Source organism: Meleagris gallopavo, chromosome 4 (assembly GCF_000146605.3).
Source record: "Meleagris gallopavo isolate NT-WF06-2002-E0010 breed Aviagen turkey brand Nicholas breeding stock chromosome 4, Turkey_5.1, whole genome shotgun sequence".
Classification (NCBI taxonomy): domain Eukaryota; kingdom Metazoa; phylum Chordata; class Aves; order Galliformes; family Phasianidae; genus Meleagris; species Meleagris gallopavo.
Window position 1 is genome coordinate 44324193 of NC_015014.2, and position 26103 is coordinate 44350295.

Consider the following 26103-nt stretch of genomic DNA (forward strand, 5'->3'; position numbering starts at 1 on the left):
ATTATTATTAAATATGAAAAAAATATTATTAAAAACTAATCTGACATTTTTCACATTCTACTTTATACTCTGTGGCTACAGTTAGGAAACATATAGAAAAATGACAAAATTGTCTCAAGCCAGCCATAAAAGCAAAATGCACTGTTGCCTACGGTAAGGAAGGAGACAAATGATGATGGTGCTACTCTGCCTATTCCAGCAGGAGGATCACTGGTGAGAGGGCAGTAAAGACTGAAGAGGAATGAGGGGAACTCCTTCAATAACTCCCTATCCTTCTTCCCATTTCTGTCCTTCATCACTGAAGTAGCAAACTGGGTTTTACTTGCACTGACAAGAAGCAGTGAGACAGATCTGCGTACCAAGATGATACATTGAATACTTATGATTCCCTAAATCAAAGACAGGGATTATATCTTATCCGTGTCCTGCTGTACCAATTCAAGAACCCCTATACAAATATTTTCTGATTCTTTTCATATTGTCAGTAGTTTAAGGAGGTCAGAGTGGAAATTTAGTATTTATAGTGAAATGTAAATTAAAATAGTGAGCTTCAAAAGCTTTCTGAACTCACTTTTTCTTTAAAGCTACATTTAAAAAGACTAATTAGCACTTCTAATTAGCACTTTTTTTTCTTTCTAGAGGGAAAGTTCTTAAAGAACATTCCGCTTTTCATTTTGTTTTGATTTTTAAACAGATAATTGTTACAATTATTAAGTATTTCTGAACACAGCTGTACTTACATGGATGCTATATATTCTATTTGCATGTGATATAAGATGATATTTGAACGATGTGCACTAAACATAATTTCAAAAAGTTTGCTTATAATCATTTGGAGTAATAAAAGATTTCACAAACTGTAGAGGTTGGAAGGATCCCTGGAGATCATCATTGAGTCTAAGCCCCATGCTAAAGCAGGTTCCCCACAGTGTGTTCAGTTTGAAATATTTCTAGGCATAGATTGTTTCTATACAAATATAGATGTATTTAGCATCCAGCCCACCTTTTCAATAACAATATAAAAATTGTGTTCATTTTTCTTTATAATAGTCACCTTGAAAGGGAGTAAGGAAAAAATACTGCTGCAGAGTAGCAAAGAAAAAAATTAAAAGGAAAACCCAAATGTAACAATGTTTTTATGACTATTTCATTATTATCTAAACATACAGGGCATGAAAGGTAAGGTGGCTACTGACTGCCTGTAGTCTCCATCACCTTAGTACGGCCTAATTTATATCTAGTATTTGATCTGAAATATTTAAATATTAGTAAGTATTGCTCTGTGCTGCTGCATGCACTCATATTTTGTTTTGCTTTTTAATTTGGCACAAACACGAGTTGTTTATTTCTCAGATGCTGCATTCCAGAGTAGTGAATTAGACAACTATAATTTCTACTCAATGCCACGTCTTCATATAAAAGTGCACTATTCACAAGAAACACAATTTTACTCTACCAGAAATATGTAAGTGAATATACACATGGAAATAAGGTTTATAATAAATATTATAAGGTGTGCTACTTAATAGGAATTTGAATATTTTTACTTCCTTTCAACATACTACGCATAAGACATCTTAAAATCAGTACAATTTTTAAAGGATTAGATTAATAAAGATAATAATAAGACTTAGAAAATCTGAACATTATAGTTCATACAGTACCTCTCTTAGGTAAATACCTATCTTTCACATTATAATCAATAATTTTACCATAACAGCTTTGTTAACTTCCAAGAGTAGTTTATACATTCAATTCATATGTAATTTGCGACATAAAACATTTTAATTCCCAATTTAGCACAAACATCTAGTAGTGTTCTTCTGAAAGCAAATTCACAGTGTAAGTTGATATAGGCAGTTTCTCTCCACTGCAGAAATGTTTGCTAAGTCGGGGGTAATACTTATTTTTGTTTTCCTTTATGTGAGAAACATATCTCAAAATAACAACAAATATTCAAAATGCATTCTTATGAAAAAGACTTGTGCCAATCAGAATACAGCTTGTCATTTAAATGAAATACATACTGAAAAGTGGTTGTACGAATTCTATACTTTTAGTGGAGAAGCAGTCCTTTGCTTTCTACTGCAACTGGAAGATTCACGATCTACGTGCGTTAGCCTGTTCTTCAACCAGAGTTTATAGGAATAAATATAGTTCTAACCAGGGCACATAATCCTGCTTTCTCTATCTCAGCATATCTCGTCTCCGAAATTGTTTCCATAGATCTCTGAGATGTTCACTGGTTACAGTCATCACACAAGAGTAATATTCCTTCCAACCATACTTGGGACTCTCCTGTGAAAAGTGAAGAACATGCAATTGGAAAAAGATATTTTTCACTAAATAATACATTAAATTTTACTCAAACTCATACAGACTTGATATATGTTTTAGTATTAAAATCATGGAAGATCAAATACTTCAGTGGCCCAGAAGTACTTAAAATAAGGTCTATAAATCTATATGTAGGGTAGGTTTTAAAAATACATCCTCACCTCACAGCACACAATTAGCACTCAACAAAAAGCCTATTTATATCAAAAGCTTTAAGAGAGCTTCCTCTTCATTCAAGTATGTCCTACTCTGTATAGTTTTGTTTCTTCCTTCTCTGTGTTGACATTGCAGTAAGAAGTTCGCCTCTAGCACAAAATAAAGAAAATAGAAAATTACTGATGTTCATGAAACTGAGGCATCATGAAAAGCCAAATAAAATCTAGGTAGACTATATGAATACTTCTTTGCACTAGGTCACCTTAAATCCTAAACTGCATTGGAACTCAATAACATTAAGTGCTGCGGTCACAGATGCCTCATCCCTACAAGTGTTCAAGGCCAAGATGGGGCCTGTGGCAATCTAATCTACTGGAAGGCATCTCTGCCCATGGCAGAGAGCTTGGCATTAGCTAAGCTTTAAGGTCATTCTGTGATTCTATGGATAAGCGAACACTGAATAGAGAGAAATAACGGCCCACACCTGGCCTGGGAGTCTCAGTAGGCTGTATGCTGTCTGTAAGAATCACCGGATCTCCTTATTTCTCCCATTATGCCACACTTTTTGATAGCACATACACAAAGATGGAGCAGGATTAAATATTAGAACAAGAAACAGGATAAGGAAGGAATAGAAATTATGTACATCACTCCAAAGCAGCCTGCTTGTTGTAGATAAATTATTTACAAATAATTTTATGTTGTAATCCATCAGTATCTGGAGGCAAATGGTTACAGTGTCAAGGTGAAAGACTGCCTAATAGCTGGTTTTGGTTAAGCTGTGTGAAGTTGCTTAAAAGACTATGTCAACACAGTATACTAAAAGTAACTATTACAGAATGAAGCCTACATTCCATATATTCTTATTATTCATCTTGTATAATTAAAAACATAGAATATTATGCAGAAGTTGTAAATATTCAGAAAGCAATCTAATCACACTATATAACTAGCATCAAATGAAATATTAGAAACAATACTTACAAGAATGTAATTCAGTTGAGATTTATGATCAATTTTATTAAAAATGCATAACTTGCAAAATGCAGTGTGTTATTTAACAAAAACACATCCAGTTGATTAATCACTGCTCTAAGATACGCATTTCCTTTTTATTTTATTAAATAAGTTCAGAAGAATACTTGTGAAAATCAGTAAAAGAAACACTGACCCACATGAACTGTTCATTTGCTTCTAAAGGTATGTGTCATTATTGTGTCTACTCTCAGTGTACTAAACCTACAGAAGTAACACATTGCTGACATTCGCTGATATTTTCACATTCCACTGGAACATTTTTCTACCACTGTATCCAGATATGCTCTTAAGGAACTAGTCACTTTTAGCATCAAAAGTCTGAGTTCTGTAACTTCCAGTCATATTTGAAGATGAGTAAGATGTGGCTATCACACTTTTCTCTCTTCATCTATTTCAGAGATTAATTAAGTTTAAATAAAAACAAAGAGGCTGTCACTTCTTTTTTTCTGATAGATGTATTCAACTATTGCATATTAGAGAAGTATGGAAATGAAAAGCTTTCATATTACTAACCACAAGACAAAGCAGAAGACACAAGATAGCAGTTTACTGTTGAAATTCAAATGAGGTTCTAAATTCATGCTAAAGTCTTCCACATCTTTCTCAAAATGAGATTTTCTTCCCCAGTAGTCCCCTTCCTAACCTTTTGATTTTAATTATTATTACTTTATTACTGCCTAAAAGAACTTATTGAAGATTTAGAAAATCAACAGAATTAAGACTATCCAACAAACAGTTATTGTAATGCAAAAATCTTAAAATATTCAAGAATGTGTTGGGATATACATCTCAACTTCTTTACAATTATGACAGAATACTTATCTTTAGTAACGTAAAAGTCAGCAAAAATGGAATTACGTTAAATCTCTATTACAGTTAGTGAACACATAAATAGTTTAGCAAATAGTACTTCTAAATGGACTGGAATTCCTACTGAGGTTGGCTTCTTACATCCTGCTTTAGAAATCACCTCTGAAAGGGCTCTGTTAAAAATGTCTTCGTAGAATCATAGTATGGTTTAGGTTGGAAGGGATCTTTAAGATCATCTAGTTCCAACCCTCTTGCTACCGGCAGGGATACCTCCCCACTAGATCAGGATGCTCCATCCAGCCTGGCCTTGAATGCCTTCACGGACGGGCTGTCCGCAACTTTGCTGGGCAACCTGTTCCAGCATCTCACCACCTTCACAACAATGAACTTCTTTCTGATATCTAGTCTAAACCTTTCCTCCTTCAGTTTAAAGCTCATCCTATTGCTACATGTCCTTATAAAAAGTCCCTCCTCAGCTTTTCTGCAGACCTCCATCAGGTACTAGAAGGCTGCTACAAGGTCTTGGAGCCTTCTCTTCTCCAGTCTGAAGATCCTCAACTCTTTCAGCCTATCTCCGGTAGAAGAGGTGCTTAATAATCTTCTCTTGGATAACCTTTTCTTAAAACTCTCAAAGCAGAGTTCTCTTCTCAATTCTGTTTGTCAGTTCCCTGCTAATTTCCACGTTCTCCCTATAGGAGAGTAACTGCTGATCCCAAGTCAGGTTCTGTGCCCTGTAGCAAGATCAATGTAGGAAAACAAGCTTTGCAAGAATATTGTCAGCTGCTTGGACCACACCAAGCTTGTATAGTTGATCCCCAAGGACAGATTTTAATTATTTATTATAAGGGTATAGCATTCTATACGCTTTGAAGTAAACAGCATTAGTGCAATGTGGAGATACACGACACTGAGTGCAATGTACTATTTTACACCATTTCAGTGTGCCAATTCAAACTACAGTGTAATCAGTGATAAGCATGCCAACTATCTTAATCTCTTTCATCAGTTCTAAGTTTACCATAGAAAGGATATAACTTCTCATGCTTTAGCTTCAAGTTTCCATTTCCATTAACCGACATTTGCTAGAAACTTTAAGAAATATTAACAGCAAATTTGAAAAAAATAATATTATAAACTATGTATCATTTTAAACAACTCAGAATAGCTAACAGGATATGTTAATGTAATTCATCACAAGAGACAAGGAGCAGTTGCTCAAGTGATGAGCAGTAGCTGACAAATATATCCGTAGGGAAGAAGGAGTTTTATATATATAGAGAGGCTTACACTGCATTCTTCACTGAAAAAGGAACAGGTATCTGATAGGTACCAGATACATACTAGAAGCATTCTTGTTACTGCACCCAAGAGAGCTACAAGCGGGAAGAAGAAGAGCAGGTTAAATTAATTAGCCACCTCTATACTACTGCCTGTAAGGCTGCCTGTAACCATGCTAGAGCACTCAATTAATTTGGTTTCTCTGTGCTGTCTCCCAGCACATACTGTAGACATAACATTATTCAATTTAAAAAATTTTCCTTGAAAATAACTGTGTATTATGCAGAGTGACAAAATCTCCTACTATAAATCTCTTTGTGTGTGCTCATTTGTATAAATTTATTTAAATATTTATCCAATTCATTGCATCTCAACAGGCAAATGAATTAATTTATTGCCTAAATTCAGGTCTTTGTCAAGGTGTTTAGGCATTTGAACTTTATGCTTTTATCACAGTCTCTCTTTTTGACACCAAGCTGATTTTATTATACTTGATGATTAGACATTGGATTTTTTCATGTCACTCCATTTTGCTCCAGTCACTCACATATTATTCACTGAAATTATTAGGAAAGCATCATGGCCATACAATATTTTGACAATTTCCTGCCAGAGCTGTTCATTATCTTGAAAAGTTTCCAGTTTAAACAACATATAATATGTAATTACAATGCAGACTGTACCTGGCAATGTAAAAATACCCCAACCTAACAAATAGCAGAATTAGTGGGAACTCAGAGGGACTTTGTAATCTTGAAGGTCTTTTCCAACCTCGATAATGCTATGAGTTTTAAAGATGTGGGAAAGGAAGAAAGAAAATTCTGTAAGAGTCAAAAGTTTATTTCAAAAATTTATCTGAAGCCATTAATTTCCTGTTATGTGATTGTTAAGTCGGATTACTAAAATGTTGTTTTAACTATTTCATTAGTCATCCATTAATCAAACTGAGAAACAAGATGTTCTGTTTGTTAAGATCAGATTTTCTTTTTATTCCTTGTGTGTTAGTACAATGCCTCAATATTTAGGTTATACTGATCACATATTATTAGGTAATGAAAATAAAGAAATACTAATACTATCTTTTTTTTTTCTAGGTAGCAGTATAATGTATGCAGATGAAGTGGAATTCTTGTCTTGTTCTGTGAAGACAAATCAGGCACATAGACATGATATAACCCAAGCTATCTTTACTGCTGTTTTTCAAAACATCATCCTGTTCAAAGTATATGAGAATTTCTAGAAAAATAGTATGAAGACTTCCAAAGATGGCTGCTTGGGATACATGGCATGCTATACTATGGAAATGGAACAATGGTTTAGATACATTGCCTCCCTCTTACCCACCTTACACAGAGATCAACAAAAGAAAAACACCTCTCATCCTTAGAGCCATCACCTCAGATAAATAGGATCCAAGAAAATCCAGCTGAGTATAGCTAGACTACCTGCTTTTCGAAGTTAGAGAAGAAAGACTTAAACTAGAGGCATTTAAAGATGGTTATTAGACAAGAAGTCTGAACCTAATACTCAGAATCTGAGCATAAGCTCAGAATTTAAGACATTTGGGGAACCTGCAGTCAAAACTATCTGGGTCAAAAGCACATGAGATGCACTGGCTGCTCTGGCCTACTCACTTTGTTCCCTCCCATTGATAAACATGGGACCTACATTAACTTTCAACAGACTTCACAGAAACTGCTGCAAAGCCTATAATGAGGAAAAAAGTGCTGGCGCCAAAACTGTAAACTGCAAAGTAGCCAACTCTTGCTTTATGTAAGGGAGTTTAATATCCAAGTGTCTACTGATACATTTCTGCTGCATCTACAGTGTGACTGGTAGTTTCGCAATGTGACCCTAAAATATCCACACTGTAGTTTTTATACTTCACAATACATTTTAATTTGAATATTCACATGGTGGATATACAGAAACAGCCAAGGCGGTCATGTGTGGTCACAGTGCCTGTTTTTAAAAGAGCTGCTGTAGAAAAAATGCAAAATGCAAAATGCAAAAACATTACTGCTTTTGGAAGCATCTGTATACATCAAAGTAGAATCCAATTACTAACAGTCTCTCAAGGAGAAAAACCTGCTTTTCCAATCTTCACTGGTAAATATTTATTAGCTAGAAGTAGTTCAGAAATTACTGAAAAGATGGTCACAGGACAGACAGAAAAAAAACAACAAAAACTACATAAGAATACTTTTCCCTATCCTAAACATAGCACAGAATTGCACTTGGCTCACAAAACACTGACAGCATGAATTATTGTCAACTCCAGAATAAAATCCTAACACTTCAGTCAAAAACATAACACAACATTTTGAGCTGCTACATTGCTTACGATCAGATAACCTACTCTTGAATTCTGAAATGGGAAACAAAGCAGCAACAGTTTAACATTCAGCCATTCCTGCAAGCATGCCAGCACACTCAGACTGGGCAGCTAACACATACCGTAATTTATCTGCTATAGAGTTCCTTCCTCACGCAGGATTTGAAAGTAGTATACCTCTGTATAGGTTTGTAGCCCTGTGGAGCAGAAGATGGAGAAGTGCGCAGTGCAGACAACACGTGAAGGCAGCCAGAGATAAGCATAAGACAACAGTATCATGAAAATACAAAAAATGGCTTTAAATGACAAATATCTAGAAGAAACAGTATAGTAGGTTCTGGGTAAAATGGTTATCACTTAGTCATTATGGTCCGAATCTTTCAGGTAAGAAAAAGAAATTTGTAATGGAAAGGGAATCTATTTACATATGTTTAAACTGAAAAAAAAAAATTAAAAATTAAACCAATCAGCAAATCATTTCTGCATATTTCTGCAAGTTTACGGCAATACTCTGACTGACCACTTGATGGCAGCTTAATATACCAGTTTGTTTCAAAACACCAAGCAAAGTTTCAGGTTATGATACTGCATTTCCAAAAGAGAATTTTTTTCAAATAAACTCCTGAAGACATTTATTTTCTCAAAACATACTTCAAATCACAGGTATATGTTAAAATGAATATTTATGATGCTCTTGTAAGGGGCAGTACCTGATTCTCTTCAAGTTTATAAATTTATGGCGATGCTTTTAAATAGGACAAATAGGATGCAGATCTTTTAGAATCCCAGTTTCACCACACCTGTGTAACACTTTACTTTTGCTTTAAGTATCTTTTCCTTAGTATATCATTACAAAATGTCCTTTTCTATAACACATGGTCTTAGTGAAATCTGTAATTATCTCAAGGTTCTTCTGGGCAAACATTTTAATAAAACCATTTAAAAAGTTGAATTACTTCAAATTACAGATCTATTATAATCTGTTATTTTTAGAATTTTTTAGAATGGTACCCAGGAACTACACTGATCTGAGCAGACAATAATTGTAAGTTACTTAATATTAAAATCAGGCATTTACACTTCATAAAAAGGTTAAATTCTGCCAAGGCAAAAATTTCCATGTTACTAAAATCTACTGCACAAATGGAAAGAATGTTCTTTCATCTGTATAACATAACTGACCAAATCTTAATACAGATTCAAAACATAGTTATTAACAAAGATTTGTTAGTGATATGTTAGTTTTGATTTAGCACAAGACAGTGTTTGAGCCCACCACAATGTAGGAGCTAAAAAGTAAACTTTTGCTTATTTTAGCCACACTAGATATTCTACAATTTTTCATGTACAAACAACAGGATGCAATTAATGACACTTTCCACAAATTAGTTCTGGGCAAAAAGTTACTGTGTCTTCTCTAGTCCTCATTCTAAAACTAGATGGGTGGAGAAAGGTGTTATTAAAATAAAAAGGAGGATTTTTACAGTTTTCATTTCACAGGCCACTACACACTCCCAGAAAAATCAGCTTTGTGTGAGAAAATCTTACTTGAAATGACAATTGGTAAGTTCAGTACCGTAGCTGTCTTGGAATACTAAAGAATGATCTCTGAATAATCAAAAAAGCCTGACTGTTGGTATGTTTAGGAAAAACAAAATTGAATATGGTATTCCTGGTCACTGAACAATAGGATTAAATCGTATCTCCTTCTCCACAATCCAGGAGATATCTAGAATCTAAATAAAACTAGACATGATTTATGAAGGAAAGTGCTACTCATCCACACATCCTTGTGAATTCTCCACAGCTTTTTATGGAGTTCACTAGAATATTTTAAAGAGGCCAAGGCAAAAGTAATATACATGCATAAGTTTAAATAGTATTGGATGACATAGATTCTCAGGGACTATATGTGATCTCTTTCATGCATTTTGTGGAGTAAAAAACATGTAAAACATTTACAATAATTGCTTAGTAAGCAGACTGTGTCCTGGTTAAATTAACATACAGTGGCACATTTACAATTGGGAAACAATTAAAACATATAGCTGAACATCTTGAAACAGTTATGAAACAATTATCATTCTCACACGATAATAAAAGGATTTGCGGACCAACAAGAAAATAAGCTCATCACAAATGCAGTGGTTGTTACCCACACTTTTAAATTAGATTATAATATTAAAAAAAAAAAGTAATCTAAATAGACTCAACAGCATGGAAAGTTTTAAAATTACATGTAGAAAGCTAATTTTGTGTCACTAAAATTACATTACAGAAGTAATATACTGAAATGTGAATTATAGAAATTATCATTTCTATGATTTTCCTTTTGGAAAAATCAAAGTTCAAGATTTATGTCTAGCTAGCAGGTTAAGCTGTAGGTAAGAACAGCACTTTGCATTTGATTAAAAGTGTTAACAGCTGTTATATGGACAAAGAACTATGACTTTTGTTGTTCATACTTTTTTTTTCCCTCTGCTTCTATACAGTTTCCTAAACTGAACCTGAAGATGGCAGCAAGGCCTATACATTCACCTAAAGGAAAAAGTTGTACACAAGCTCCTTATGAACAGTTTCTGCAAGTAATTCTCTGCCTTTGAACTTCTTGCAACTTAAAATGATAGATACAGGGTTAAGTTATCAAAGCAACTTTGAACCAGAATGTAGTGTTTTTCAGCAGAACCAATTTAGAAGACAAATTCTTTCTTCCCTGAAAATAACCCAGCTGTTATCAGTATCCTTGTCAGAGCTCTTAATGCCAATCTATGAGTTGCACAATACAGAAGAAATGACAGAATACAGTATGCAGTGAATTGATCATCTCTGTTTGATTAATGTACTATATGTTATGTGTTCTTTGTATTACTTTTTGATTAAAAAAATAACCAAGAATGCCAGAAGGTATTTATCTTACAGACTGCTTTAGGAGAACCATTGGTTTGCAACATATCCACAGATCAAAATAAGAAGTAGTAAGCAGTAAAATCAATTAATATAAAAGTTAAAATCCTTACCCTAAACCCTCGATTAAGTCTATCTTTCATAATGCCGATAAACTCTTTGTAACTCAATTGGTCATCTCTGTCGACATCAAAAATCTTGAATACTGTGTTCACCAAATGTGGTGAAAGCTTTACACCTGTGGCTACATAAACAGCACGCTTGAATTCATCTACATAAAGAAAACATCAGAAGAAAAAATAAACACAGAAATTTAAACTTTGAAATCCAAGAAATCCTTTAAACTAAGTTTTCACACTTATGCATTAAAATAACAAAATTTGAAAAACAGAATTGAATTTCATGAGTCTAAGACAAGTAGTTCTCAGCTATTATAAAATAATGCACGCAATATCAAATATTTTGTATGGAAGACAGCAGCAGATATACTACACTGTATCTAATCATAAAACCAGAAAATCTTATTATAATTAAACTTACATTACATTTATGCTGATGGCATTTACTTAACTGACAGAACAAAAGAAACAGAACTTAGGAAATAGAACACAGAAAACCATATATTTAATTAGTAAAGCCCCGTGAGGTAGGGCTACACTGGTGCTAATGTGTCAGACTCACTGAGATGCTACTTGGGGTGAGTACACAAGCTTGACCACTTCAATCTGCACACCCCTATGCATTAAGGATTTCAGTTGGCACACACCTTTCAATTCCCACTTACTGATTTGTGAAAAAATCAGTCCCTCTTTCAACCTTCTGAATCTGTTTCCTTCTACAAACTTCTGAACAGTAAGGTTCAGAGACCCACTATGAAAAGATGCCCTCACTTTAAGCTGATCTCTTACTAGTGTCACCAATTGCCTCTTAACTCTTGTACTGCAAGATTTGATGTCAAACTGTCCTGCATTCAGCTTATCCAGCACTCACATGACTTTATAAGGCTTTACTGTATCTGTTAAGACTGAGACTTCTCTCTAAGCAAGAGTCCTAGCCTTTTCAGAATTTTACCCGAGATGCTAGAAGTACAAACTAGGAATGAAAAGACATCTTCCTCTCTATTTTAGTCAACAGCTCTGTATCTTTGTCAAAAAAATTGTCTAAAATTATCTGACTTTTTATAAATACTTACCTTGACCTATGGAACGACTTGCAAAATTATACATTTGCATTGCAATTGTAAAGTCTTCTAGGTTGTTCAAGAACTGGAAAAATGATCTAAATTCATCAAAGGTGATACCCTAATGAAGAAAAGAATGTGTATTAGCATGATTAAAAGTATCAGTAGTGACAACAAGGGAATAAACAAACCTTGTTTCTACATAAATCTACTTCATTTGTGAACAGATACTACAATCCTTGAAATAAACATGTTCGTACTAAAGTCAGTGAAGTACAGAATTGGATCTTGTAAAGAATGAAAGATGTCTTTCCTATTTTCCACTACAGTGAATAGCAAATTCTTATTGAAAATACAGTCAGAAATATTTCTCTATTACTTAGGGCTATCTTAAAAATTCCATGAGGATTATTAGGACGTGCCAATTAACACTGAGAATGAGTCTAGGTCTGTATACATATAGCAATGCCTACTAATGAGAACCACTACAAACCACTGCTATTGATGTGTATGTGCACTCACAAAAGTATGTGGAATTAATAAATATGACCTAGGGTAAGCACTAAATTCTAAGGAGAAGGTTTTACACATCCAGATTTAGCCACATAGATCTCTTCAGTTGATGCTCTTAAGTCTTATATTGCAGGGCCTCTTCAAATTAAAAAAAAAAAAAAATTCAATTTCGACCAGAATTCAAAATTTCTTCTATAAAAGTGCAAAGCTCTTAAATGAGCATTTTTTTTTCCCTTTCCTTGTGGTATTTGTTCTTCTTTTCTTTTGTCTTAGCTACTAATCCAAAGACATGATAATTTACTGCTGTATCAATATTGAAAGAACCTTAAACAGAGACTTTGGATTAAGCCAGGACTGAATTAATGCTAGAATGGTAGTAATCTCATCCTTTCCCATTCTTTGTACATAAAAATGGATGTGGTTTATTTATTTTTTATTTTATTATTTGGACAGATCGTGTTTTACTAGAGAAAACCATTATATTAATGCACAAATTATGTTAAAATTCATGAAATTTCTTTAGGAGCTGGTATTTGTACTAATTTCAGGTGCCAGAAGGAATCACTAGATGCTTGGCATCCAGTTAGCAAAAAGAAGAAAACATACAGTTAGCAGGCAGCATGCCAACTGAACATTTTAACACGACTACACGTATGCCAAGTGATTGTTATGTTTCTTTAGAGATTGCTACACAGAGCACTATGAAAGATTAACACTGCCAGTTGTGAAAGTAGCTGTTTATTATTTAACAGGCTGGACCCATTTTCTTTCAAATGGAATCCCCTGGTTTATATTAGTCTTGCAGAATATCAATATACCAAAAAAGTAGTAATTTTATAATGTTGGAATTACAATGCTATTTCAAGTGCAAAAAGGCACAAACATATGAGCAATGCCTCTATGGCAATGCGAGGCAAAGTCCCATTCTCAAGGAAGATGGTTGCCACAGAAATTAACTTTTTCCACTGCACTGACAATACTTTCACCAAAACAGTGATATGGCATTATGAAAAAGGGCAATGTCCTATTTTAATTAATAGATGTACAGCATATGACATTTAGATATATGGCAGTGGTAAAGTGCCAGGATATTTCCAGAATGCAACATAAGCAAGCTTCTAATCAAGTGGCAAAGCACTGAAAGTTACTCTTAACTGATGAGCCCACTAGAGATCAAGAAGAGGAAACTAATGTGGAAGACTTGGTATTGGAACAGTGGTATTGGAAGACATGTTTAAAAGAAACTGTCTATATTTGTACTTAACTGTAGTAAGATTTATCATTCAAGCGATGTTTATCTAATGACTGCCATTATTTTTTAATTCTTGCTATACAAGACTTTTCCAGGTTTTTATACATACATTTTTATACTTCTTAATTTTAATGTTAAACAAAATACAACAAGGAACCATGAAAAAAACAGCTTTATACCATTTCCGTTGCACAGTCTTGGCTTTATATATTAAAAGCTGTGCAGTCCTTTTACAGAGTACTTAGAATTGAGCTCCTCAACAGCTAGACTGGCAACTCAGAGAGGGTCAGTAAGCAGGGACTCTGTTCCCAATCATACTTTTAAATCTAATCAGGTACAAAAGAGACAGTTCTGCATTCTCTTTCAATTCCCCAATCATTAATAAGAACCGCACAGCCATCAATAACTATATAAAGTGATCCACTGTTAAGACTATAATACAGATAAATACAGCCAGATAAAGCGTGTCAATGTTATTTCTGAAAAGATGTTACTCAGGTGGCAATATAAAAGAGAAGTAGGGGAAAGAGGATTTTTCAAATACCTCATTGCTAGAATATTTTTTGTTTGTTTGTTTGAGTCTTATTTTTTTGTCATTTAAACTGAACTGGTATGTAATATAAAGCTTAAAAATATTACTAAATCACATAACGAACTAAATTACATACATAATTAATGTTCTTTACTGTTCTACTTTTTAGTCAGCAATTAACCCGAAAAATGTAAAATGCACAGATTATGAATAGAATAAATTCCTGGTGCCATAGAAATCAGTGACAGAATCTCAGAATTTCAGTCCAGCAAGGTTATGTTTCCATCTTGATAACACTGGGACAAAATGCTGTGGCCCACTACTGTCCTAGCGTGGTTTCACCCAGCAAGTAGCTAAACACCACACCACCTTTCATTCACTCCCCATCTCTCAGTGTGGGAGTGTATACACATATATATGCACGTATACATATATGCATGTATGTACACATACACACATATGTATGCATACAAACAGACAAAACGAGATGCACAAAAACTGCTCACCTCCTGCCAACAATACCTAGTGTGTCCCCAGGCAGCAGCAGCCTCCCCAGCCAACACCCCTCCATTTCCGGTTTTTTTTTATTATTATTTTTATTTTTTATTTTTTATTTTTTTCACGTGATGTCATATGGTATGGAATATCCCTTTGGCCAGTTTATGCCAGCTGTCCCTGGTTCTGTACCCTCCCAGCTCCTTGCACTCAGCCAGCTCCCTTGCTGGCAGGACAGCATAAGAAACTGAAAACTGAAACATCCTTGGCTCTCCACAGCATTGCTCAGCAACAACTAAAACTTGGGTGCGTTATCAACACTGTTTTTCTTGTAAAACCAAACATAACATCACATCAGATGTTATGAAGAAAATCAACTCTGTCTCAGCTGAACCAAGTCACCTAGTTAAACACTTACCTTTTCTTCAGGAATCCTGCAGCGCATGTTTTCCAAGTAACTTGATGTATTTTCTACATTGGTATATCTCAAAAGAATATGTGCAAAATCTTCCTCACTGATAGTGTTCATCCCGTTAGAATAGGAAAGGAATTCTATTTCTAAAACTTCAGTTTGTAGGTTATCCATAAATCTGAAGCATAAACATGAATATGGAAAATCAATAAAGTTTTATATTTTTACAATTCTTGTATAAGCATGTCCATTAAAAGAATTGTAAAACACAAAGCCAAACAGTATGATACAAATTATTTCCCTTTTTGTAGCACTAATGTACATTTGTTAATTTCATCCATTCCCATATTGACGTAATTTCAAATCAATGCAACGATCTTAACTCAGAGATGAAGAGTTTTAGCAAGGATGAAAATAAATTACAAATGTAAGGATTACGTAATTTCCAGCTTGTGTTTGCTTAAATGTTTTCAGTGGGTCACTGAAAATTTCTAATATTTTAATTTATAATTTTAATTTTATATTGAAATTTTTAATTTTATGTGCTAGACAGAAAATACCATTGAGTTGGTAATTTTGCCAAATCTATTCCCCATTTATTTAACTAAGATTGAGATTAATCTTATTTTTCTTTCTTTAACAACCTAAATAGGATGAGCCAGCTCTTCCAGCCTTTCAATCTCACCTATTTTCTTTTCAACACTTCACTAATCTTATGACATTTCTATGAAATCTTTTTAATTTAACAACATATTTGGTAAATTCTGGACACCAAATCTGGTTAATGAACAAAACAGCTGGTTACAACTATATATAAAAGGAAATATAACTTCCCTGATCCTGCTTTATGTCCTAGCTATATTACCAATGACAAAAGTAGTTTCTCTGGTCACGGTACTGGCCTGGAGCTTAAATCCACTGACTGTCAACCACAACCTATACCACTTCCCTCTTACAGGTTCCCAAAGTACCTGCCCTCTCAACACTGTAGAGGGCAGTGTTTATATTAGGAAGTAACGCTACTTCTTAATACAAACTTGACTTTTAAGAAATAAAATCATCTCAAATCAAAAGGATACCTATGAAAAAGTGTAAGGAAAGCTCAGTATTTCCCTGAGCCTCCAGTTCGTAGATTTTTTTTCACCTGGAAAAGTAGCATTGAATAAAACTTGATGGATCTTCTTCTGTGAATATGACTAGTAGGTTTTGACCTCCGTGGCATTCATAGTACATTCTGGTGATAAATGGGCACTGTAACTAGATTTCATGAAAAAAACACTATTTTCTGTTTTTTGTTTTGAACTCACAACATCATGATTTCCCTCGACAATCCATGTTTTTTTCTACAGTATGAAAAGCCATATATTCTTTGTAACATACATGATATTAAGGGAAAATATTTCCCAAACATCTGATTAATTAAATCATACAGATAAAATAAACTATAAAGACAATAGATATTGGTACATAGGAAGCAGCATTGGTGCAGGGCTTTTTACTATACAATCACATAATCACTGAATATTCCATGTTGGAAAGAACCCACAGGAATCATTGAGGGATCATTCTCATGGCTTGACACAGGACCACCAAACAACAGACCATACCTCTGTCTCATTGTTGCTTTTATTATATTACTCTATGTGCAGCACAAGGGGAAAATAAAATTTATATCCTATATACATTATATATATGAATGCATAAATTATGTGTATGGTAATATACTACACATTAATTAGAACAATCATGCATTTCTTTAAAAGTAATTCATAAAATTGAGACTTACCTATAAAAATCTTCGAAGTTCAGTTCAGCTTTTCCTTTCTTGCCAAAAAAGTGTACAAGCAGTGTTGTATCTGACAGTGAACTTGCAATATCATCAGTACGCTTAAATATTAGAATTAAAAAAAAGTATCAAAGAACATGACTGGATTAGTTACAGAATGATAATTTGAAATGTCTACCAACACAATAGATCTTTCTATAAAAAGATTTTATGCTTCATGTTCATAGTGTTTAAAAAGATTTTAGTATTAAAGTTTGTTAAATTAATTTAATCATATAAAATAGCATTTTCCCACACAAAATAGCATTGAGCTGTTAATTGCATTCAGTAGAAAACACTTTAGAACAACAACCTAATATCATGGATGCTGCAATGAATTAAAAAAAAAAGCATAAAAAACCCATAAACCCCTAAGGAAAAAACTGATCTAATCAGTTGAGATAAATCACAAGAATAACTCCCTTTGCACAAAATCTCCCCTTCTTTCTACTGGGCAAATATAAAGATATTTAAAAACTTACTTCATATAATCTTATATTTTCTTGTATTTTATATCTTATTTTATACTAACTATGGGACTTTATATTCCATGAGTTCTCAATAAGGTGTACTTTATTTGATTCATTATCATAAACAGCAGATGACTACTGTTCAAATCTTACTGTCAAATATATTAAAAGCCAAAGAAATATAAAAATAAATAAATAAATCCATAGAGTAGTTTTTTTAATTCATTCACCTAAAAATATTCCTAAAAGTACATTGTCTCTGCATCAGACATCAATTACTATTATTTTTTAATGTGTAGCAATACTTTTTCCTTAATAAATATCAACTTTGAACACGCAGACTTGTAAGAGTAGAAAAAACAAATTTTGAGCATTTGTAACCACATGACTATTATATGCGTGCATTTAACTTTTTTACTATATAAATATCCCTACAGCATCGATGTATATGCATTGATCTTACCTCTTTTACAAAGACTCTTCAGATATTGAATAGCTAAAAAAATTAGTCAGTAAAATAAGGGTCTTAAACAAGCCATAGTATTCTACCATTAAAAGTACGTAGTTATGGACAATAAGAAAAAATATGAGGCACTAACAACACATTTTCCTTTTAAGATCCAAGAGCTAAAGAAATAAGAGAAAAACTTTTCTGTACTATACTATCATCAGTTTGGGATTCTCAAGATTGTATTTCAATTACTTCAGCTTCCTCCTTATTCTCATATTCTTCTCCAGGGAGAAATAGGATGACATAGGATATATACAGAGAGAGATTTCAAGTTCTTCAATTAAGACAGTGAGCAAATCAATTCAGAAAACTTATCACTATTTATCTTTTAATATTGTTATCCTATACTACAGGACACAAGACACTGACGCACAGATACCCTGATTTCTTATGTCTTTTAAGCAATTAAATCTCTAAGTACACTCAAACAATTTCACTCAAGTACACTGAAAAGATATCAAATGTTAAATTACAGCCTTTCATCTTTCATCTTACGCTGCATTCACTGATATGTTTAACACATACAATGCATAAGGATTTTTTGTGTGTGTTTTTTTTTGTGTGTGTGTGTGTGTTTTCTTCTTTTTTTTTTTTTAAACAATTCCCATTTGGTCAGCCTCAGTAAAAGAACAACAAAAAACCCTAAAAACTTCAGCCCAGAAACTCAACCCTCTGTACTGCTGCATAGAACTGCAGACAACTGAAAACTATCTCATTATTTGCCTTGATAGCACTATATAAATTCTCTCTCTTAAGGGCAAATGAAAAAGCTTTAGTCATTTAAAGCTATTGTTTATTGTTAATAATAAGTTTTCTACTTTACATCAGTGAAAATGAAAAGACCACACCACACCTGCTTGCATATATAAAAACATGAGACTATTTTGATCAAGTATATTTTAAAGTCTTTTAAATAAGAATAAAAGCCTGTTTGATTTTGTATTCTGTGAAATTCACATTTTTGATTAAAGGTCTACTAAATTTAATTTAAGCTCATGAGTGATGGTTCACTTGCAGAACCATATTCTAAGAATGAAATATGAATATTATGCTTTAAATAATGAGAGTTTTCTTACTGCAAGTCCTTGGTTTTTCAATAGTTATCACAACCTTACTCATTTCCAGTTTTAGTCAGCAACTTAAGAACAAATTTACAAGCCATATTCAGTAGTAAATGGAATATTCCAACATGATGGTGTAGTTGCTAAATTAGGTAGTAGAATCAATACTGTAAACTGCCCTTGCAAAAAAACTGAATGCGAAGACCAACCTTTTTTTTTTTCCTAGAAAGATCTTGTAAGTTGATTCTCACAACAGCAAACCATATTTACTCTCTTTTTCAACTTAGACAAGACCTTCTAAAAAAGCTACGAAACAACACAGACTCCAGTGTCAGCTAGGTTTAGGCTACTCAGTACAGATGGCTACAGAATCACTGAGATGAGAGTACCTGGGAGAGATAAGAATATGGATGAAAGCCAGCTGGCTCAAACTTAAAAGATAAAGACTTGTGGTGAGAAGTGAGAAATTCTCAGTGGAGCAAATGAAGGACTTAAGATTTTGCTTCATAAAATCATTTATAAGTGAGCTGAAAGACCTGTTATACACTTTACAAACAACTTAAACCAATGTTTAACATAGCTTTTATTAAGCTTCAATGACATTTTAATTTACAGACATCAGTCGGAGGCATTCAGTGTAAAAATTATCTCCAAATCAAAGCCCTGTAGAGATTACCAAGTATAAGGCCATTTATACTTGGGACTGAATTCATGTCAGCTATAGATTAAGAATAAAGACAATTCAGAAAATTCGTTTCCCCAAGTTCCTTAAATAGCCGATGAAATGAGAGTCCCTCTCTCTTCTCTCTGTCTCCCTTAGCTCAACAGACAGAGCACTGATGCTCTGGACTCTAATATTAGGTGGCTTAAATAAGGACTAATAAATAGATTAATAGTCCGGGAGCTCATCAATTTAAAAGCAAGGAAAGAAAAATCAGCTATTCTAGTTTACTGGAGGATTATTAATGCATTATTATGAATTATTACTGTAAATATTGGTTTAAAATTGAGTTCTTTATCACTAGATTCAGGTTATTTATTTATTTATGTTGCAAAAACTAACAAATTCTAGCTGAGAGGGATACAAAGAAAATGCATTTGATACCCGGAATATATACGTTCTATCTTAAGAGAACAATCAATGACCTTGTTTTGTTTAGCCTACAATAACAAAAACTGAGAGCTATGATCGTGTTTATAGACATAACCATAACGAAGAAGATTAACACCAAAGAATACAAAAAAGCCCTACTGAAATTAAGTAATGACAGACTGGTGTAAAGGGGCTATAAGAAAATTTAGCTTGGAATTTAGACAAGGTTCATATAAGTCCTCAGATTATAAAATATTTTCTGAAGAGAAACAACAGGGACACTAATTGCTTTTAATGTGAAACATACATTGCTTATAAAGCAAAGGACAGAACTGTTTTACCCTGGAGGTTTTTCTTTTAGTTCCATGTTTTCTCTCATTATGATCCTGCTTATGAAGCGTGCGCCTTAAGAGAAGACACTTGACACTCAGTGAAGAGATTGCTGTATATCCTTCAGTGCCACATTTAGATAAGCAATCAACTTCACCATACAAGGCATATCTAGTCTTCATATCCACTTTAGTTATTCCAAAACAGGTCATGAAACAAGAATCTTAACAGAACTCAAAGAACTATGGAAATGAATTAGGCAGCTCAGGGATATCGCTAGTGCTCCATAATGATTCTGTAATATTCAAAAAGATTGACAAATATATGTCACGTTATACTGTAAACATTTCTGTTTCAATCCAATGGGTAACTATTTTTGTGAGGATAAGCTTGGATAACATACATTAAAGAGTACAGTAAGGGCCTAAAGATTAAATGCTTAAGAGGCTGCAACTCTCATTGTTGTCTCATCGCTGGAACAAGCCTAAATGACAAAGGTTTCCTGAATGACTGCCCTCCCCATGAAATAGTATCACTGTTAGGAAATGTTTCCTTACAATAATGACTGAAGAGTTGATTTTCCAACTCTTTCAAAAGACAACTTTATCTTTACTTGGAGTAACAGCTTTGAGTTATTGTACTGCACAGAACCAAATCCATTACATCTGAGAACATTCAGATTTTAAAAAAGAAGTATAATGAAGAAAAGAAACAAAACACATAGAATAAGAAAATAATGAGAAGAAAAATAAATAAAATAGCAATATGTTTATGGACCAGAGACAGAGGTTGCCTTATACCTCCGCAAGGTCTGAAAAGAGAGCTTGGCTTGTGCTACGTCTCAAAGTATCCCAGTAGCTTCTGGGGACAAGGTCCTCTCCTTCTGTTTTAAGAACCTGCAGAAGTTTCAAGAAGGATAATAAAATAACAGGTAACAGACTTTAAAATCTTCTCTAAATGATCCTCAGAAACATGGCTCAATTCTTTTGCTCCAACAAAAGGAAATTTCTACATCATTTATATCACTTTGTACAACAGAATACTGGTCTATTAAAGAGATTTGATTTTTACTCATATTGCAGCTCATATTGTGCCAAAATGTATAACCTGACCCCATCTTCCCAAACAAAACAAATTAGAGAAAGCTCATATCAGAATTATATTTTTATAAGTACATATGAAAATGTCCATCTAAATTTAATATTTTGCCGTTGTTTTTTTCCTCATACATTTGTTTTGCCAAAATGTATTACCTTCTTATGATATTAAATTTATTTCCTTATTGGTCAAAATATAAAAGCCAGTATTCAGCAAGATATACTAAATTAATTTCTCAGAATCATTAGGATGACATCTTTATAACAACGAGGAAAATTAAAAATCAAACCTAATAAGCCCAACTTTAATTGTAACATACATATCAAGAAAACACTGTGTGCATCTAATGAACTAAGTTACTTTCTTTAAATGAAAAATAAACATATAGTCTCTCCAAAGGAAAAAATGATTACCATTTTGCTCTGGACTGCTGAGAAATGTGTAATATATCATTATCATGAAAAATACCATTAGCATTGAGTTGAAGGTTTACTGTCTGTGTATTTCATTCAATGCCAAACATATAAATATATGGAATTCTCTAGATAGTTGAAATATAGTATGATTTCTACTCTTCCATTTTCCCTTAATGTTCTTCAGAACAATACCTCACGTAACAGGTCTTCAATACACCTGCCATATTTCCACTAGTGATATATTTACATGAGCAAAGGAATTATTTAAGAGCTTTTAATAATGCAGTGGGGCTCAGTACATATGGGACTGTCACAAACTAATTTGTCTCAGCAGTATTTTACATATATAAATAAATGAATATGTATATGACTGATTATATAATTTACATTTTTTTTTCAATAAAGTTCAGTACTACAGAGGCAAGCGATATTTCCGCACCAAGTCAATTTGTAACTTTATAAAATAGAAATAATAATATACATTGAGAAGTGAAGTCTTGGTTGCAAAATATTTGCTGGAACGTATTTTTTAAACTTGCCTGCTGCTTCTAGAAGTTGTTATTTACTTTCTCCTCTATCCAGTTCCATTCAACTCTTCTGTGAATTATCATCAAAGAAATATGACAAGCTACTGGGAATTATGCCCTTGCTTAGTATATATATTCAGTTCTAAATTGCTCAAATAAAAAAATTGGTTTATTTCAGTGTGTACAGGATCAGGCCCTTAGGGCTTCAGTTTCTCTCTAACACTTATCCCTTTTACATCTTCTAAGCCACGGGTAGGAACAACACTTTCCTTTGTTATGCATACAATTCTGTAATATATTTATCTTAAGTCTTTGCTAAACTTGTTATTTTTAGCCAGTAGAATTAGTATTTTAAGGCATGCATATTTTCATTACATGCATCTCATCATCATTATCATGTTTCAGTTGGTACTTGGCTAGTAAAAGCATTCATGCAACACATGCAGAACTAGTCTTAACAACAACTGCAGTATGCACCAGAAAATGACTTCAAACAATAAACCTAAGCAAACAAGAATACAAAAATATTTAAACCACTGGAATCTGCACTGCATGCATTTTTTTGCTAAGTCTTGACACTTCTCAACTAATTACAAAAGTTTTCACAGATGAGGAAAAGGGCCTAAAGCATCACTTATGCCATTTCCCAGACAGTTTAAAGCTGCACTTTCTTGGTCTACAGTATCTTCTGCTCTGCAGATCATCAACAGAAACTGAAAAGGAAACTACTTTTCTGTTGAAGACTTTCAAAAAACCCGAGGATCCATTTTCTCTCTTGCCAGTTGTAATTAGTACTTGTCAAGTACTAATTAGTACTTGACTTGATGAAAAGGAAAAATGCAGTAAATATCCTTAAAGCATACTATTTCAATTCACTGGTGAAGACTGCATAAATTAAAAATATTTAAAGTACATACACTGTTAGTAGGAGTATGATATCCATAAAGTTGAATACGCTGACATACAGCAAAAATGCGCCAAGCCAAGTATCACATGTCAGTGTGAAGACAGAAAGAAAAAATAAAGACAACAGAATAAGTTAGGATATATTTTACATAATATCAGATTTTAAAACTTATTTTTAAGGTGACAGTGGATAGAAAATGGTTTCTTTTTCATCTTATTCTTTAAATTTTTAAACAGAAGTAGACAGTTGAATAGAACATTGTCAGGTGGAATGTTTCATTTTGTAATCATTACTTTTTCCAAAACTGAAAAATTTTTGCTGTACATGTGAAAATCTCAAAGGAACATTTGTTATTTTTCTGCTGTGGATTTGACAGAAACTGGACAGAAATTTGTACATCAGTAAAAGTTTCTGCCACTGCTGCCATCATCCAGACAAACCACAATCTTGTCTGTTTCTGACTTACCTTTCTCACGCACACGCTAGACACAAATTTGACATTAAATGAGCATTTAACGTTCCACAAAAAAACTATTCACATAATAATAACTAAAAATATTTGGCATTGGTAACAAACGACATTTAATATAAAAATAATTATGAATATAAAGTCTAACCATTAAAGCCATTACTACTCAGTTTTCTTAAATTTATAGATTCCAAATGGAATCCATGCTACTGTCCTTAGACATAATAGAATATTCTAAAACTCTGTTTTCTATGAACCTCTTCAGTATTTTCCCAACAACTGCAGTAACTGTTCTTCTTATGATAAGAATTTGTTTCAAAAAAGAAAAGTGATAAGTGAGCACAATACATCACTGCCCTAAAGATAACAAATTTGACTACCAGCTGCAACTACTCTAATTTTACTTACCAACATTGTACGTTTTTCTTCATCTCCTTTTCTTTCTCTCTTCTCATTTTTTTTCCTGAAAATCTCCTGTAGCTACAAAACAAATAATTTTGTTCTTGTATAGCTTTTGGACTATTTTACATACAAGGCAGTCATTCTCCATAGGTAAAATAACATGCAGTACGAAAATGCAGTTCTTTAGTAAAATATCAATTACGCTTTTTTGTTTACATTTGTGCCTTCATGTTCCTTCTCTCATCTTAAATGTAACACAGAGAAGCAAAAGGATTTTGTTTTTCACAAAATAAAGCTAACTCTATTTGGAAGCACAATACTCAGAACATCCCCTTTAGCTTTGTATTTTAGCCAAACTACATCTGTACTGGCCTACAAAAAGGGGGAGTTCCAGCCTTTTCCACCTCCTCTAAGCACATCCTTTGTTGTCAGGTACTATTTAATACAGCTGTGCTGCTAAGCAGTCAGCTGGATCAATCCTTTTTACATGTTAGTTTCTAGACAGATCAGTTCTTACTCCTGCTGGCACAAGCATGGAGTGGAAACACCTGGTGGGGGCGAAACATTCTCTGTAAGCAGCAACAAACTACTCCTCAAGAGTAATTTATCAAGTACCTTTGTTTTTTCAAGTCTGTTCAAAGAAGACTTTCGAGTCCTGTAAAATACTTCTTTTCCAAATCTCTTTATATTAAGAACTTTAAAAGTGACTTCTGAGGCAACCTCAAACACAGGATTTAAAAAATACACGTTTATTTTTGGAAATCACAGTCTTCATGTTATGATCTGTACTTATCTTTTTAAGTATCCATAGTCTTTAAATGCTTTTGTTTACAGTAATACTTTTAAATATTTCCAAACCATTAGAAAAAAGTGTATCGTTATTTATTTTTCACAGCAGACAGAGCACTACTCTGATGGTACTCTGATGACATCTACCAGTGAATTTCAGCTTTTCAAAAACTGCATCAGAAAATGTTATACTGCCACTTCTAGCATGTGCTAATCACAAAATGAGCCAAAGAGAGCATGCACTACGGCTGAAAATTTGTTCCATCCAGAATATGGTATTTTCAGAACCAAATATCATGGTGTGCAAATAATCGTAACTTAATTGCACAACTGTGGCAGTTGCTGAAAAAAAGACTGAATTCTACCTACCACGAGATAAAAACACATGCATACAGAGATCCTCATGGATCAGAACGTGATCAGTAAAATGCAATCTGTTGAAAAACTCTGAAAAAAATTTTTCCAAATTCAATTGAATAAAATATTTCAGAGACAGTAGATAACTAAGATAAAGGGATCAGCAAGCTACTGCTGAGGTATGACAGTGAAAAACCAAATGAATGCAGCATTTAGAGACTGAAGTGCAAATGCTTTTGAAAATAATATTTTATGGATTTCCATATCTTTATAAATTGTCTGTAGTGCAAACACACACCACAATATCATGCTTGTCACTGTACCTATTTTTAAGTAGAGGATCGATTTACAGATCTTGGCCTGTCTTTTCATGTTTTTTGCAAACTTACAGGCACAAACTACTGCAATGCACACTGACCAGGAGAATCATGAGAGGATATTTACCTAGGTGGCCTAGAATATTACAGAATATTAGTTTGCAACCTAAAACTGTAGAAAGAAGAAAAGTAAATTAAAAGACAGAAGCAGAAAGAAAATACCTAGTGAAAAGTGAAGTGACAAGCCATCAAGTGAAAGAGAAAAAGAGAAGAGTGGCAGTAACTGAAA

The 26103-nt window shown here is 33.4% G+C and overlaps 1 protein-coding gene across 5 annotated transcripts; it reads right to left on the minus strand.

Annotated features, from left to right (window-relative positions):
- Positions 1–759: 759 nt before the first annotated feature.
- MICU3 (mitochondrial calcium uptake family member 3) lies at positions 760–24430 on the minus strand. 5 transcript variants are annotated; one of them, XR_002114417.2, is made up of 10 exons: positions 24358–24430; positions 23491–23529; positions 21333–21428; positions 17029–17129; positions 15249–15420; positions 12051–12159; positions 10972–11129; positions 8077–8151; positions 2499–2642; positions 2167–2298 (listed from the first exon to the last, which is right to left on the minus strand). XR_002114417.2 is itself a non-coding variant. In XM_010710134.3 (8 exons), exons 1-8 carry the CDS (start codon positions 24361–24363, stop codon positions 2188–2190), a joined length of 792 nt encoding a protein of 263 aa, XP_010708436.1. In that variant the 5' UTR covers positions 24364–24430; the 3' UTR covers positions 760–2187. The 5 variants fall into 5 exon arrangements, 4 of the variants coding, with proteins under 4 accessions (XP_010708436.1, XP_010708437.1, XP_019470395.1 ...); XM_010710134.3 differs by lacking the exons at positions 2499–2642; positions 8077–8151 and having other exon boundaries at positions 760–2298; XM_010710135.3 differs by lacking the exons at positions 2499–2642; positions 8077–8151; positions 23491–23529 and having other exon boundaries at positions 760–2298; positions 24358–24413.
- Between the last annotated feature and the right edge of the window lie 1673 nt (positions 24431–26103).